The 15,651-nt window shown below is 43.4% G+C and overlaps 1 protein-coding gene across 1 annotated transcript in view; it reads left to right on the plus strand.

Annotated features, from left to right (window-relative positions):
• Positions 1-6,780: 6,780 nt before the first annotated feature.
• Znf131 (zinc finger protein 131) overlaps positions 6,781-15,651 on the plus strand; it is a 32,959-nt gene continuing 24,088 nt past the window's right edge. The window contains 3 exon segments of the mRNA XM_055595847.1: positions 6,781-6,975; positions 7,875-8,013; positions 9,268-9,369. Of these exon segments, the coding sequence (XP_055451822.1) occupies positions 7,890-8,013; positions 9,268-9,369 (226 nt within the window). The 5' untranslated portion in view covers positions 6,781-6,975; positions 7,875-7,889.

Here is a 15,651-nt window from a genome sequence, read left to right on the forward strand (position 1 = left end):
AAAACAAGACATATATCGGACTCAAGATACATTAACCAGTCAATAGTTTCAGTCAAGAGCTACACTGACAGCAGTGGAAGACAGCATCTTGCACCTTGCTCTGCAAAGGATACTATTACACCCAGCATGTTTTAGAAATACTGAGCTTCAGCTATGAAAATTGTATTCTGATTTGTGGAAAAGCAGACATTAAATGTAAATATTTATTAAATGCTGAATCCATTACTATGTTTTTAAATGTATTAATGTATACATGTGTATATATACATGTTTGTGTGTGTGTGTCTTATTTCCGAGAATCAGCTTCAATTTATTGACCTTATGTAGTGAGTGCATAGCCCTCTGATTGGCTCTATTTTAAAATTTTCTGTCATTCAAATTCAGTTCTAAAACTTCTAGTTGGGAATTAGATTTTCTTCCTTTTTGTTTCTCTGTGCAGCCTTAGCTGTCCTCGAACTAGCTCTGTAAGCCAGGATGGCCTGAAAACCGTGACATCTGCCTGCCCCTGCCTCCTGAATGCTGGGGTTAAAGGCGTGCACTACCACCTCACAGTGGGAATTACACTTCAATCTTCTATTTGTCGAAGCTTCTATTTTTCATTGAATTTATTTGTTCTCTTTACATCCCTATCACAGCCTTTCTCCTCTTTTCCCAGTCCCACCTTCCCATTCCTCTCCCTCTCCCCTTCTCCTCAGAAAAGGACCCCCTTAATCCACCCAGCACATCAAGTAGCATCAGAATTAAGTGCTTCTTCCACGGAGGCCAGACAAGGCTAGCCCAGTTAGGGGAAAATGATCCCAAAGCAGACAACAGAGTCCATGTCCCTAGCTCCACTTGCTAGGGAACCCACATAAAGACCAAGCTGTCCATTAGTTACATATGGGTCAAAGCTTCTGTTTTTCTTGTTTAAATCTCACCCATGTTAATAGTTCTTAGAGTCATTTTACCATGGCTGATTTTTTTTTTTTTTTGGCTAATCCTAACATTTTTGTCATTTTGTTGTGGATGTATGTTTCTTTTCTTTGACAATTAGTTTGGGAATCTTGTACTCTTTTATGTCTATGAGTTTGGTTTTTTTTTTTTTTTTTTTCACCTGTTTGTATGTGCATGTCTGGTACCTACAGAAGTCACAAGATGCCATTTGGTTCCCTGGAATTACAGTTATAAACAGCTGTGAACTGACACGGGGGGGGGGGGATGGGAATAGAACCCAGATCTCCTGCATTTTTGAGCCATTTTTCCATTTATAACTTGTTCCTTGTTATAAAACCCAGTTTTATTTAAATCCCACATTTAACAGTCTTTTAGGACAGGGCTTCTGCAGAGGGAGCAGGACCCCACCTTATTACTGTCAGACAGATGTGGAAGCCCAGGTTCCTTAGCCTCTATGGACACCCAGGGAGAGGCCTTTCCTGAATACTGGGCAATAGCAGGTGTTCTGGATGCTCAGGTGGTCGACCCTGAACCCACAGGAAAGATGTTCTTTTTCTTGTTGGGCAAAGAATGTCCTGATTCCCACTGGACTTCTGTTGACATCACTCCCAGAGGAGAGGGTCCTACTCGGCTGTTCGGCAGTACCTGAGAAAACAGGTGGGAGTCTTGGCCCTGTTGCAACCCAGAGCTGAAGGCAGAAACTTCACTTTACACTCTGCATAGGTAGAGCCAAGTCTTTGTTTATTTTCATTTTTCTATGATGCTTGGCCTGAGCAATCTAGGTTTGTTTTTTTTTTTTCTGAAAGTTTTCAATCCTCCTTCCCTGCTCTTTTGGCCAGAGGGGCAGACTTTTTATTAGTTTTCTTTGTTTTGCTTTTTTTGGCTGTGCTCACTGGTACCTCTGGCTTAGTTGTTACATAGTCTGGATATGTGAAGCAAACAAGCAAGCAAGCAGGAAACCTAATTTCAGGTTCTGAGGTTCCTGGTATCACTTTCTTCTCCCTACTTGACAGCCCCTCTTTATGCTTACTTGTTTATTTTATACAACACCCCAGGTTTCCAGTTGTTTTTCCTGGGGTGGACAATAATCTACAATTCTCTAGAAGTTTTATATTATTTTTGCTCTTTGAAAATAATTCAGTAGGGGCTAGAAAGATGGCTCAGTGATTAAGAGTGTGGCTGCGCTCTCTAGGACCCACATTTTAACTCCGAGCACCTATGTCAGGTGGCTTTTAACTACATAGCTGCCCTTTTGTTTTTTTGTGGACAGAGGGACACACACACACATCACACACATAATACACACAGTATACACAGATACATGTACGTTAGAAAAACTATACTCTCTAAAAAGAAAAAGTACTGCATAAGAATAGTATTTATCTTGTATTCTAGATTTTTAGCAAACCAAGTAAACAACTCATCCACCCCATCTAAAGGTACTGTTTAGAAGACATGTTTAAGGCTACTATCGTAGACTTTTTTTTTTTTTTTACACAAAGTTTCCAGGAAAAAAAAAAAAACATGCAAAAGTTTGTCACTGTTACTTTTTTTTTTTTTTTTTTTTAAAGCCAGTGTCTTATTGTGCATACCCAGCTGACCCAGAACCCACTTACAGACCAGGCTAACCTTGAACTCACAGAAATCTGTCTGCATCTGCCTCCCAGGTGCCGAAATTAAAGATGTGCGCCACCTTGTTCAGCTCTAAAAACTATCCTAAAGGAAGTACTAAAAATAATTTTCACATAGAAGAAAAGCCATCAAATTTGAAATACAGATTGAGACCGAATGAAGAACCAAAAAGGTAAACTAGGAGCAAACTTTGAATCTGAAAAGAAATCTGATTGGGTAACTACCCACATGAAACAGTAAAATATTTATAATATTGAGATTCAAAAGTGAAAGACCTGGTTCAGAGGAGAGTAAGGAGTTAGAAGGTCCCTAGGTTATATGTAAAGACAGAAGTTACATGTAAAGACAGAAAAAGTTCCAAGTCATTTAGATGTTTTAAGTCATGGACTAGGTTTGTAGCTCAGTTGAAGGAGCATTTGCCTACAATGCATGAGGTCAGAGTTCAATGGCCAGTGCCACAGAAAACTGTAGTTACACGATAATGAATGCCTTTCAAAGCCATTTGGGAGTTGGAGGCAGGAGGCTCAGAAGCTCAAGGAGATCCTTGGGATGACAATAGAATGAACAATACACAGGCACACAACCTACTGAAAAGCTGGGGTCTGGTGGGTACTTCCAAGCAACCCAGACCTAAGCCTGTTTATTACGTACATGGAGTAGTGGAAAGTCGCTGTAAAGTGTTGCATAACAGATCCTGCCAAGACTGAAACATTTCATCTGGCTGGGAAGCTCCTTGAGCAGGAAGGTAAACAGTTCAAGATAGCGCCCTGAAACACAAGGCCCCTCCCTGCCACCGTAAATAATAAAAGCCAAGAGTCCTTCTCAGAGGAAACAGGCTGCAAAGAAGACTGTCAAAGCACTCCAGACCAGCTGCCTCAAAGAAGCAGAAACCAGCTGAGCGGCCTCCAAGACCAACTGAGGCACCTGGAAAGGACACAACCTGTTGAGCTGCCTGCAGGCTGTGCAATGTGCTCCAGGTTTCCCAGCTTCTGTGAGCTCTGTCCCACGCTGGAGGGAGCCTGGTAAGCGCTGTTTCTAAGTCATTCTGTCTTTGTCCTCACTCATACTCCTGTAAGCGACCCCCATAAAACTCATTGGTTAGCCAAGTTGGACTTTGCTGGTCTCTGTACTTTTGGTCTGTTGTGGGGTCCTTATCTGGGGTGAGTAGATATTCAGTGTTGTGTCCTCCCCCCAAAAAGTTTCATCACACAACATCAGGCAGCAGTATCTGACTGTAAACACCGGGAAGGAGAAAGATGCAGCTGCTAGTCTGTTCACACTCATCAGTCATTCAGAAACACTCATACTTGCACATACTGTCAACAATTACACTCAGAACTCAGGAAAGATTTGCCAAGTCCAAACCTGACCCATATAGGAGAAGGCTTTGCCAATTTCCCATGAGCCTCGGTCCCTAGCATGGCCAGTTCATGTCAAACAATACATTCACTCAGTCCTACAGTCTCTGTCCTGTCTGCTTCCCAAGCTCTCAATAAATTATCAGATACTCCACTAACTCGAAATTTCCAGTGTTGAAGACCAACACCCACAAGCTGAGGAGGTAACCCCACCATGAAGATTACCTCACTTCAGGACCCAAAGCAATGGGGCTAACCTGGATGTGAGTCAGCATAAACATTTCTCTTCCTAAGTTCATCTTCTTAGGTATTTCTTTACAGTGATAGACAGCTCACTGAACAGCTTTTAAGACAAGATTTGACATCTGTCTTGTTCCTTCTTGCTTTCTCTGCTGGGATCTAACTGTCATGTCTTTCAGAGAGCCTGAGATGAAGGGAAGCTGTGTAAAGAGCTGAAGTACTTAGTCTAAGTCGATAGGGGAAACTGAACTCTATAACGAAACTCTTGTATGACCTTAGACCTGTCCCAGGTGAGCCCTGGGATGATAGAATGGTTTGGATGTCAATAGCCCTCCAAGGCTTCCATGCTTGAACTCTTGGTCCTTGGGTGGTACTGTCTGAGGAAACTGGAAACTTTGGGATGAGAGGCATGCTTTTGCAGGCAGGTCACAGGATTGCATTCTGACCAGTTTCCAGCATAAGTGTTCTGTTTGCTGCTATGACTGGACCAGAAGCCTCATGTTCTTCCTGCTTTGGAAAGGAGCCAGTCCTACCTGACTCACCCCACCAAACCTGTAAGGCAAAATAAGCCTTGATTCCCTTACCTTTTCTGTTATGTTTCCATATGATAGAAACATAGTGACAACGAATGTTTAAGGAGCTGGAGCTGACACCTTGACTAAAGCCAGTGAGACATGATGAAAACCCAGCTAAATGACAGCCAGTTTTCTGATTCACAAAAAAACAGAGTTTCTCTGTGCAGCCTTGGCTCTTTCCTGGACTCACTTTGTAGATCAGACTAGCCCTGAATTTAGAGATCTGCCTGCATCTGCCTCTCTGAATGCTGGGATTACAGGCATAAGCCACCACACCCAGCTTTTGAGATTTATTTTTAATTAGTTAATAATTAATTTATTTTGAGACAGGTTTCTCTACAGAGCCCTAGCTGTCCTAGAACTAACTTGGTAGACCAGGCTGGCCTTGAACTGAAGAGATCTGCCTGCCTCTGCCTCCCAAGTGCCAGGATTAAAGGCCTAACCCTGAGGAATGTTAATTCAGAACGTGATTGTTCTGGCAAGAGATCACATCCAAAGACCTTCTAGGTCTGTGTGATCTGGCTGGAATACAGACCTAGGAGACAGAGGCAAGCAGAGCTGAACTCAAGGCCAGCCTGGCCAGCAAGTATCAGATAAAGAAGAACTGAAGTCCAGGTGTGGCGGTACTAGCCTTTAATCCCAAACAATGAAGGAAAAGTTTGGTTTGTAGAAGGAAGCACCCATGTTTGAAAGTGATATGGCCAACTTTCAAGAAAAGGGAGAGGAAAGGGAAGCTACTCAAGGGGACAATGCAGAGAGATGTTGCAGAAAGAGAACTCGGGTGAAGATCGAATGAGCCAAAGAATGAGAAGGAGCCAGGAGATTAGATTGCTTGAGTTAGTTGGAGGCCAAGCTGAGCAATTCAGGGGCTGAGAGAAAAGCCAAATTGAATAAGTCAACTGGGAGAGGAGTTTGAACCAGAACAGCTGAGTTGAACTATGAGCTATGAGCTCAGTAAGAACTAGAAAGGGTGAACTTATTAAGCAGTTAAGTCTCAGAGGCTGAAAATGTTCTAGGCCTAGGTTAGGTTGTACAGAGGTCAGACGCTTCCAGGACTAGACCTAGGTTAGTAGCAGTAAGCCTCCTAGACAACATCTGAACCAGACAAATAAAAGTTCCTTTTACAGTAGTAGACCAGTTTAATCTACAAGGCACAAAACGGTCACTCTTGCAGATTCTTCATAAACTATCATACATTTTCTGGTTTTTTTTGAGATAAGATTTCTCCCCTTGGCTGTCCTGAACTCAAACTATGTAGATCTGCCTGCCTCTGCCTCCCTGACTGCTCCGACTACAGGAATTCGCCAACACAGCTTGCACACTTCTGTCTTTAGTATCAATTGTGTGCCAACAATTTCCTAATCTCTAAAGCTAGCTCTTTCCCCCAAAGACACTCATACAGCTAAATACTTCCATATCATGTCCACTTAGTTGTCATATTCCTCTCATCGCCTTCTCTTCCTGTTGGACCTTCAAAGATTCCACTCCTAAAATGGTAAGAAAATCTTACCTCTTAAACACTTAAAAAGGCCGTTGTGTGCCTGTCCCAGCAAACAGGAACACTCGGAGCTGCAAGTCTGCATGTGCTATGTATGCATGGCGAAGAACACGCACCGCTTGGTTGGTTTTCCTGGACTCTCCAGATTGCTCCTGCTTAGTACTGAGCGATCAAGTTCACTGCTGTTCAGACTGAAGTCAGATCGGAGAAAGCACGTGTGCTCAGCCACCGAAGGCGTTTTTAAAACACAGCTGTCGCTGTGATTGTATCTACTCTCGCACACAGCTATTTGACCTTCCATTAACGACCACTACACCTCAACTATTACAGCATTACCCTCAACCGAGCTTTTCTTTGTATCAATGAAAGAGCCTGCCATACGCAACCCATTGGCAGTCTCCAGCCTTTTTAGGGCGAAGGAGGCAGGTGCGGAGAGCTCCGCTGAAGGAATCCCAACTGGATCTGGAGTTGACCGGATCTCAAGAGTCTGCGAACACGTGCTGCAGCTCGCAGGGCGGACCTTAGGGACAGGGATCCCGGCGCCCGAGCGTGCTCGCGCCCGCGGCCGCGGCCGCAGAGCCCGGGACGCACGTGCGTCGGCAGGACCCCTGCGGACCGAGCGCCAGGGCTGCGAGGAAGAAGATGGAGGGCTGGGCACCAGCAGCCTGGGCACCGGGCCGGCCGCGCCACGGGAGGGGAGGGCGTGGAGAGAGAGGCCCGAGGCCCTGGCGCTAGCTAGGTAAGGATAAGGGCCCACCTCGGCTCCGGAAAGGGGGCGGGACGGGGCGGGGCCGCGGAATATAAACGTCGCGGGCCGCCGGGCCAGTTTTCTCGGGAGTTCGCGGTCGGGAGTGCTGCTCCTTAGGCCCGGTGGGGGCGGACGGGCTGCAGGCGCGCCCGAGGGCCCGGAGCTTCTCAGTCCCGACCCTGCCGGCGCCATCGGGAGACGCCGCAGCAGCCTACGGGAACTTCTGCACGCGAGCGCGGCGGCTGGGACGCCGAATCCCAAGGCCCCCACCCCGGGGTCTCCCTCCCCTCCCGACGGGCGGCGGGGGCGTGGCCGGGCGTTGCGGGGATTGGCGCTCTGGGAGCGTCCGCGTCCGGCGCGGTGACGCAGCACGTCGACGTAAGTGACGCGCAGCCCGGGCCGCTCCTCCTTCCTTGAGTGAGTGCCGGCCGGGTCGGGGTGGGGGGGTGGGGGCGGAGAGGAGGGAAGACAGCGGAGGGAGAGGCGACCCGGGAGTCGTTGTGGGCCGCGGGCCGGACCGGGGTCGGGGCTGCGGGCGTCCGGGCCGGACGGGAGTCTTGGCGGGCCGTTGGGAGGCCGCCGAGGCCGGTCGGTGTCTTCCCCCGGCCGGACTTGCGCTCCCGGGCGCCCGGAGCCTCCAGCAGTGTGCCCACCCCGCTCCCGCTCGCGTCTCCAGACTCCAATTAGGTCAGGCTCAGAGTCCCGCGGCTGGGGCTCCGGCCCGCGACGCGCGGCGGCCCCTTGGCTCGCCTTTCTTCTTCCCCAGCCTTGCCCTCCGCCTCCCCCTCCCCCCTCTTCCCCCGTCCCTGGGTTGTGTTTTGTTTTCTGCTGGAGGGGTTTTGTGTCAGCCCGAGCTCATGGGTGTACATTATCATGCTCCTCTCTTGTAGAGCACCCCGACGGCCATGGAGGCTGAAGAAACGATGGAATGCCTTCAGGAGTTTCCTGAACATCATAAAATGATTTTGGACCGATTGAATGAACAACGGGAGCAGGACCGGTTTACAGACATCACCCTGATCGTCGACGGTGGGTAGGGGTAGTGGGCAGAGGAGAAAAATCGGAGCGTCAGTTTTCTCTCATTGCCCGCCTTTTTGTATCCACCCTCTCCGGGCTGTCTTCCAAAAGTCTGTGGAGGGCTTGCATCGGAACCGGGAGGGCGCTTGTCAGAGTTGCTCACGTAGACCATGCTGCAGAAAGCTGGTTGGCTAGTCTTGGTTTTAATCTAGTCTGCTCTGCACCCCGTTTTAACTTCTTGCAGCTTGTTCGTTTTCTAATTGCACACTCGAGATGGTTGGTAAGACAAGGGAGGCTGTCTCAACGTTTTGTTAATAAACTTCCTCTTAGCAAGCTGCTTTGAGGAGTCCAGTACAAGGATGGTTTGGGAAGTTTTCACTCTAGTTTTCCAAAATGGTGTGGGAAGGGAAAATGGAAGAGAGGCGTTGGCTACACTCGTACTACTCCCTTTAGGTGACTAAAAAGTAAGTTGGAGTCTTTACCAGTCTTGTAGAGGCAAATCCAGATTGGGACCCTTTTCTATTTAATGAACATTGGATTTCAAGACAACCTGTTCTTTACTATAAAAGTTTGTAGGTGTGTTGTGCCTACAAATATATTAAGCATATTGAAACATTGTCCATACTAGACAAATCAAGCTTTGTACTTAATTTTTTTTAACATCTCTTTCTAAATGGTACATGAACTCTTGCATTTTCATTACATTTAGCAGTTTCTTTTATGTGTATGAGTGTCTTGTATATATATATATATATATATATATATTTATCCATTACATGCCTGACTGGTGTTCCTAGAGATCAGAAGAGTGTGTCAAATCCCTTGGAACTGGAGTAGCAAACAGTTGTTAGTTGCCATGTGGGTGCTGGGAATTAAACCTGAGTCCCCTGGAAGAGCTGATGTTGTTCTTAAGCACTGAGCCATATCTCCAGCTCATATTTAGCAGTTTCAGTGGGATTAAGTATACCTTGTTATTTAATTACAGGGAACAGAAAGTGCTAGAAGAAATTTGTTACTTAGTGTAAAACTGACTTTTATAAATATCAACTTTTAAGCCTTTGAAGCAAAGATTTAGCTCCTTGTCTAATTAAACTTAAAAATTCCCAAGATAATTGACAGAAGTAGTTTGGCTTTCTTCTAATAATATATGTGGACATGTCTTTATATTATGAAGAAATGTTTTCTTGTTACATTTCATGGTTTTAACTTTGATCTTGACGCAAGTGTGTGATTTCTTTTTCTCCCCACCTCCCACCCTTTATTCAGGACACCATTTTAAGGCCCACAAGGCTGTTTTGGCTGCCTGCAGTAAGTTCTTCTACAAATTCTTTCAGGAGTTTACTCAAGAACCTTTGGTTGAAATAGAAGGTAAGTGGCATTTTCCATACAGTACTTAGCAAAAATAATTGGTTGATTTAGCAAGACATCCTGGATAATAAATACCAATAGTTGCTGGTAGATAACTAGACACATTGTTTTTTCTTACTTGAGAATTCTTTGAGTAAAGAGTAAGTGGTACATAGGTACTGGTTTCAAACTTATTCTGGCCCATTGCTGAAACCAGGGCCCACTGTTGTTTTCAAAGCATGCATAAATGGAGACTACCGCCTTTGTTCTAGTGACCTTATGATTTAGGGATATTAGAAATGGTAGTGATATTTTAAATTACTGGACAGACCTCTGTACTATCAGTAATAGTGTCACTAATGGGTACAAATGAAATGGACTACCATAATATAGGGAGTACTTGGGAAGATGAGCTAGTAAAGTAACATGCTGATGAAATTTGGTGATTATAAAAATGGTTAGGAGAGAAGGGATCATCAGTTAGGTATTGCTTTTAAAAAAAAGCAGTTGACATTTTTCCCCATAGAGCAGGCCAAATTTGTGCTATGTAGTTTGTGTATTATCTGAGGCTCATATTAATCTTTTGGAAAGTAAGTGGTGTTATTTCCATTTTGCATGTGGAGACCAGGCTCCTAAAGTTTACATAACCAAGGTTTGCCCAGCTAGGAAAAGATTTAGTTTGTACTATTAATTATCATGATTTTATCTGAATTTTCTTTCAGAGTTTCTAGGTCTTGGTTTTGTGTCTCTTTTACTTAGTACGTATTCTTTATTATGATTGGGTTGCCTAGAAACTTGTCTTGGGGAAAAATTGATACCTAGAGGGGAGTAAAGAAAATAACTATAACTATTCTTTAATTTTGTTAAATTTCAGTTAATGTATTAGCAGGTGAATTATTGACTGTGCATGTGCTTACTGGACATACACAGGAATTGCTAAATAAAACTCTGGCTTCCTAGATGGTACTGTTTTTGCTACAGGCCAAATCCACCACCTTGAGGCTTGATAAGTAGCTAACAAGTTACTTCTTCTCAGTTGCGCATTTGTCTTCTCATCTAGAAGCAGGGTAGTAGGCTTGTAATGATTAGTTAAAATAAAGCACATATTTGTCACCTGCCTGTCACCTGCCATATTTGGTGTATTGCCAAACTTAGGTGAGAGCTATTCATCGTATTGATTGCCAGTGGTATGTAGTGTGCTAGATCCAAGAGCTGAAGAATTTTTGAGGGGCTTGCAAATATAATGGCAACAGTCTAAGAGGAGTGCAAATTAGAGAGACCTTTAGTAAGGTTGATATTGCTGATGAGGAAGAATGGGGTTTGGTTTATTTCCGGCAGAAGTCGACTGTGCTAGGTGAAGGTTATCAAGAAAAGTGTATGTGTGTATTTGTGTATGGTGGTTACTCCTGTGCCAATGCACACTCAAGGCCAAAGGCCAACATGCATTGTCTTCACTGATGGCAGTCTACTCTTTGAGGCAGTGTTTCACAGTTGAACCCAGAGCTAGCTAGTCCTGCTAGCCCTGTCACTCTTCCCAAGCAGATCACACTGCAACTCCTCAGGATTTGCATGGGTGCTGGGGATATGCATGCCAGTGTGCATGCTTGCCACCTCCCCACACCTACCAGCTTAAAACCCTGGCCCAGGTTAGAATACTTTGTTACTGACTGAAAAAGCAGCACTGAAGAAAGGATTTTTCTTTCTAAAAATTGCAGTACAATTTTCTTTTGTTTAATCTCTCAGTACCTCTGACCTATACTCATTATAAAGTATTATAATGTATTATAAAGTGTTATAAAGTAGTACAATTTAAATGTTTAAATTGCAAAGTGGAAAATACTTTTTGTTAGTTGGCCAGGTTTGGGTTAAAAGTACGGGTTTTATTTATTATCATTTAACCCTTAACTCTGATATTGCTCTATTTTCTCCCAAGGTCACCTGGCTGTAAAGAAAGTCCTAGACATATTAGAACACCTGAGTTTTGGTCTTGGTTTTACTGTTTTAATAAACCTTGAATGTTTTTCAGACTATAAGTGGTTTTGGATTATGTCATAGACATTTGGTGTAGGAATAGGTGCTCTTATCTTTTAGAGAATGCTTTTCTTTTTGTTTGCTTCAGCACGAAGCCAACTTGTCTGGATTCAGACATCCTCTATGCATCCAACTTGAATTTAATTTCAAAATCTTTATAGTCCTGGCAAGGTGCTAATCACAGTTGTAATCCCATCAGTAGGGAGACAGGCAAGAAGATGGGAAATTTGAGGTCATCCTGGGCTACAGCAAGCTCTCACATGCATGAATATCGTACTGCCATCAAAGTACAGGACTTAGAATTACTACTTATTTTGCATGTTGCTGAGAGGGGGGAAAAAGCCTATCTACCCTCCACCCCATTCCCCATACCTTTTATTACCTTGCTTGGTTCTCTAGAAATTTCACTGGTAGCCTTTACTGTTTGTATCCATTGCTCAGCTGTGGGGTTTGAACTTTCCTTAAGTCTAAGCCAGGATATTTTGAAGGAAAAGTAAGAACCTTAATACTCAGTGCTGTTTGAGTTTGATTTAACTTTCTAGTCATCTCTTTTCAGAGTCCTGCTTAATTTCCTGTTTATTCTTTCCAGGAGCTTTAGTTTTAGTCAGTGGACAAAATAAGGTGGGGCATGCTTGTGCTTTCTGTTTCAGCTATAACTAGAATCTTCAACTGTAAATTGTGAACAGTGACTTGTGCTTTCCTGATGAAAATGTGAAATCCAGCCCCCTCCAGCTCCCCTTTGGCTTTGAGAACTATAAAAATTGTTGCTCCTATAGCTTTATGACTTGGATTTTAGCCATATATAATCTTCAGGAGACATCTAGTCCCTAATTCAAAACGAAGACTAATTTTCTAAGTTCATTCCTTTTCTGCTTCTGAAACTACAGATCTAAAATTGATTTCTCTTCTGACAATTCTTATCATGTCCAGAAAATTTCATCCCTAATTGTTAAGGACAAAAGAGCCAAGGGCCTGTTTTTTTTTTTCTCAAGACAGGGTTTCTCTGTATATCAAGCCCTGGCTGTCCTGGACTTGTTTTATAAACCGGGCTGGCCTCGAACTCACAGAGATCTGTCCTGTCTGTGACTTTCAAGTGCTGGGATTAATGGCATGCACCACCATACCCTTTTCAAGGACATGTTAAACATTAAACATTTTAGGGTTTTTTGTTGTTATTTGTTTGTTTAAAGACAGGCTCCCTATATACCTCTGCTGTCCTGACCTCAATTATAAGACCAGGCCTTCTGATTGCATTGCTAGGCATGTGCCACCATACCCAACTTTTGAGTATGGTTTTTTTAACCCAGACTAGAGGAATGTCAGAAAAGTGTCCCCAGGAGACCATTGAGGTTAAGTGCTCTTTAGCATTTTTCTTAGATAATCACTTAGAGAAAATTTGATTTTTTTTCCCCATCTGAATATTTCTACTATGAGAGGAGTAAAGCAGTGATGAGAATGTTTTAATCCTAAAATACCAGATTATATTTCTCACAACCATACTATCTGCCGCCGCCTCACTTACCTGGCAGGAGTTGCCAGGTTGATTTCTATTAGATAGTATTATCAGTGGTTTGTCCTAGAACATTACCAGGCTGGTTTCATAAAACAAACAATAAACAACGAATCCAGAAGTGCTTGTATTAAGTAAAACAAATAACATTCCTGGGTTTGAGTCAAAAGATCAGAGGACCTTACGTGCAGCCCATAGGCCAGGTGATTCTGATTAATCCAGATTAGGACCAGGCCTGGAGAAAGGGCTCAGCAAGAGTAATAAAAATGCAGAGGAAGCTCTAGAAACAGTAAACATTCCATTATATTTCTGAAACTGCATTTCCTAACTTTGATAAACAGGTTTGTTTTTCTGAATGTTAAATGTGTTAGTTGTTATGTGAGAAAAATGTTTGTAGGCTGTTTTTAATATTTTTTAATTTTAACTTTATTCACTTTGTATCCCCCTGTATCCCCCTCCTTCCTCCCCTCCCAATTCTACCCTCCCTCCCCCTTCTCCATGAATGCCCCTCCCCAAGTCCATTGATAGGGGAGTCTTCCTCTCCTTCTTCTGATCCTAGTCTATCAGGTCTCATCAGGAGTGGCTGCATTGTCTTCCTCTGTGGCCTAGTAAGGCTGCTCCCCCCTCAGAGGGAGGTGATCAAAGAGCAGGCCAATCAGTTCATGTCAGAGACAGTCCCTGTTCCCATTACAATGGAACCCACTTGGACACTGAACTGCCATGGGCTATATCTGTGCAGGGATTCTAGGTTATCTCCATCAATGGTCCTTGGTTGGAGTATCAGTCTTGGAAAGGACCCCTGGGCTCAGATTTTTTGGTTCTGTTGTTCTCCTTGTGGAGCTCCTGTCCTCTCCAGGTCTTAATATTTCCAACTTCTTTCATATGATTCCCTGCACTCTTGTAGGCCAGTTTTTAAGAGGGCAGTGTGCCAAGTTAATTTTGTAGGTCTTGATAACTTTTTCCGAAAGGATTTATTTTATTCATTTTTAATTATATGAATAGTTTGCTGTATCTATGTCTGTTAGCTCCATGTGTGCAGTGCCCACTGGAACCAGAAGGGGGTGTCCCCTGGAACTGAAATTATAAATAGTTGTGAGCTGCCACATGGGTGCTGGAAATTGAGTCAGGCCAGGTGGTCTAGAAACAGATAGTGCTCTGGAAACAGCTGAGCCAGCCCTCTTGACAGCTTTAAACAGCATATATGCCTTGCGGAGTTTCTTACAGATGGCCAGCCTTCTTAGCATAATGTTCTTGTGGACTGTGTACAGTTTTCCCTTCTTTATTCATATGCTGCTTTCTCTATCTACCCCACTGTGTAGTTTCAGTCTGGACATCATTGTGATGTTTAGTCTAAGCATTCCTGTCTGAGTGTGTAGCATGCCACCATTTGTTCTCTGTGTTGCCAATCAAAGCCAACTAACCAATGCTGAACGATACAGAGAATAGGGTGGGATATCCTGGGTCTGGTGAAGGGAGAACGAATAGGAAGTGAAGGATATAGGAGAGGACCGGGGAACCATCAGGAGAAATGAAGTGGACCTAGAATATGATTAAAAAGCAAGTATAATGTGGGAAATCTGAATGGGAGGAAGCAGTGGAGCTTTAGGATGGAGTAATTATTGCACAGCATTGTGCTTTAGGCTAATAAATCCCAGTCTCTGTGGTTACTTGGATATGTAGCCAGTTAGGGAGTAACCGCTGCTTTACTAAAATATAAATCAATATTAAATATTAATATCTTTCAACACAAGTCTGTGAAATTGTTCAGTAAAGCAAAAGAATAATTTAGTGATCTTACATATAGCTGGTGCATTTTTTTTTTTTTCTCTCTCGATCTTCCTTTCTTTCACGGAATCTTACAGGCTGGCCTAACACCTGAGTGCTAGTATTAAATGTGTTCACTACCAGGTCCAGTTTATTTGAGATTCTTACTGGTACTAAATATTTGTATTTGAAATAGTGCAAGTACCTAATATGTAAGAATCCTCAAGGGTTCAGTAAAACCTCTCTGATAAAAGCCATTAATAAAGGTCAAATTGTAAAGCTGAGACTGTAGTAGGTAGAATACTTCCCCAGCACATTCATACAAGGCTCTGAGTTTGATTGACATCATCTTCCACCCCCATATCTGTGACAGGGGGAAAAAAATCAAGATATTTAATTTGAGAGAATGAGTGATTCAGTTATCCTACTTCTGAAAGTAACATGGAGGGTGTTGATTTATGAATATGATAATGTAGACCTGCAGTGAATAAGACCAGGGATGTTCAGACTTTCAAACAACAGGAGAAATCTTTTAAATCTTTTTTTTTTTTTTTTTAATAGACTTAGGAGTCATACTGCTTAGGTTTGCTCCTAGTTGTTTGGTTTGTTTTGGTTTTTATCAAGACAGGGCGTCTCTGTGTAGCCTTGACTGTCCCAGACTTTGTAGACTGGGCTGGCCTTGAACTCATGGAAATCTGCTTGCATCTGCCTCCCTGAGTGTTGGGTTTACAGGTGTGTCCCACTGCAACCAGCTTTAGTTTGCTTACCTAGTAGCATATAACTCTGTTTTATAGTAGTGCTAATATTCAGATTGCTTTGAGACATTTTGAGGATGAGTCAAAATGAGTTCTAAAGGTCTGTCTTGCCCCAGATCATAGTTTCAGGAACAGCTGGGAATAAGACATAAAATTTTGAATCCCCTGAGTGATATACCCCCCCCATTTTTATAAAAAAATAAGTATTTTTGCTGCATTAAAAGTATGTGTTAAGTGGGTTTA

This window comes from Psammomys obesus, unplaced genomic scaffold, assembly GCF_907164565.1.
Source record: "Psammomys obesus unplaced genomic scaffold, mPsaObe1.curated_primary_1811, whole genome shotgun sequence".
Lineage (NCBI taxonomy): Eukaryota > Metazoa > Chordata > Mammalia > Rodentia > Muridae > Psammomys > Psammomys obesus.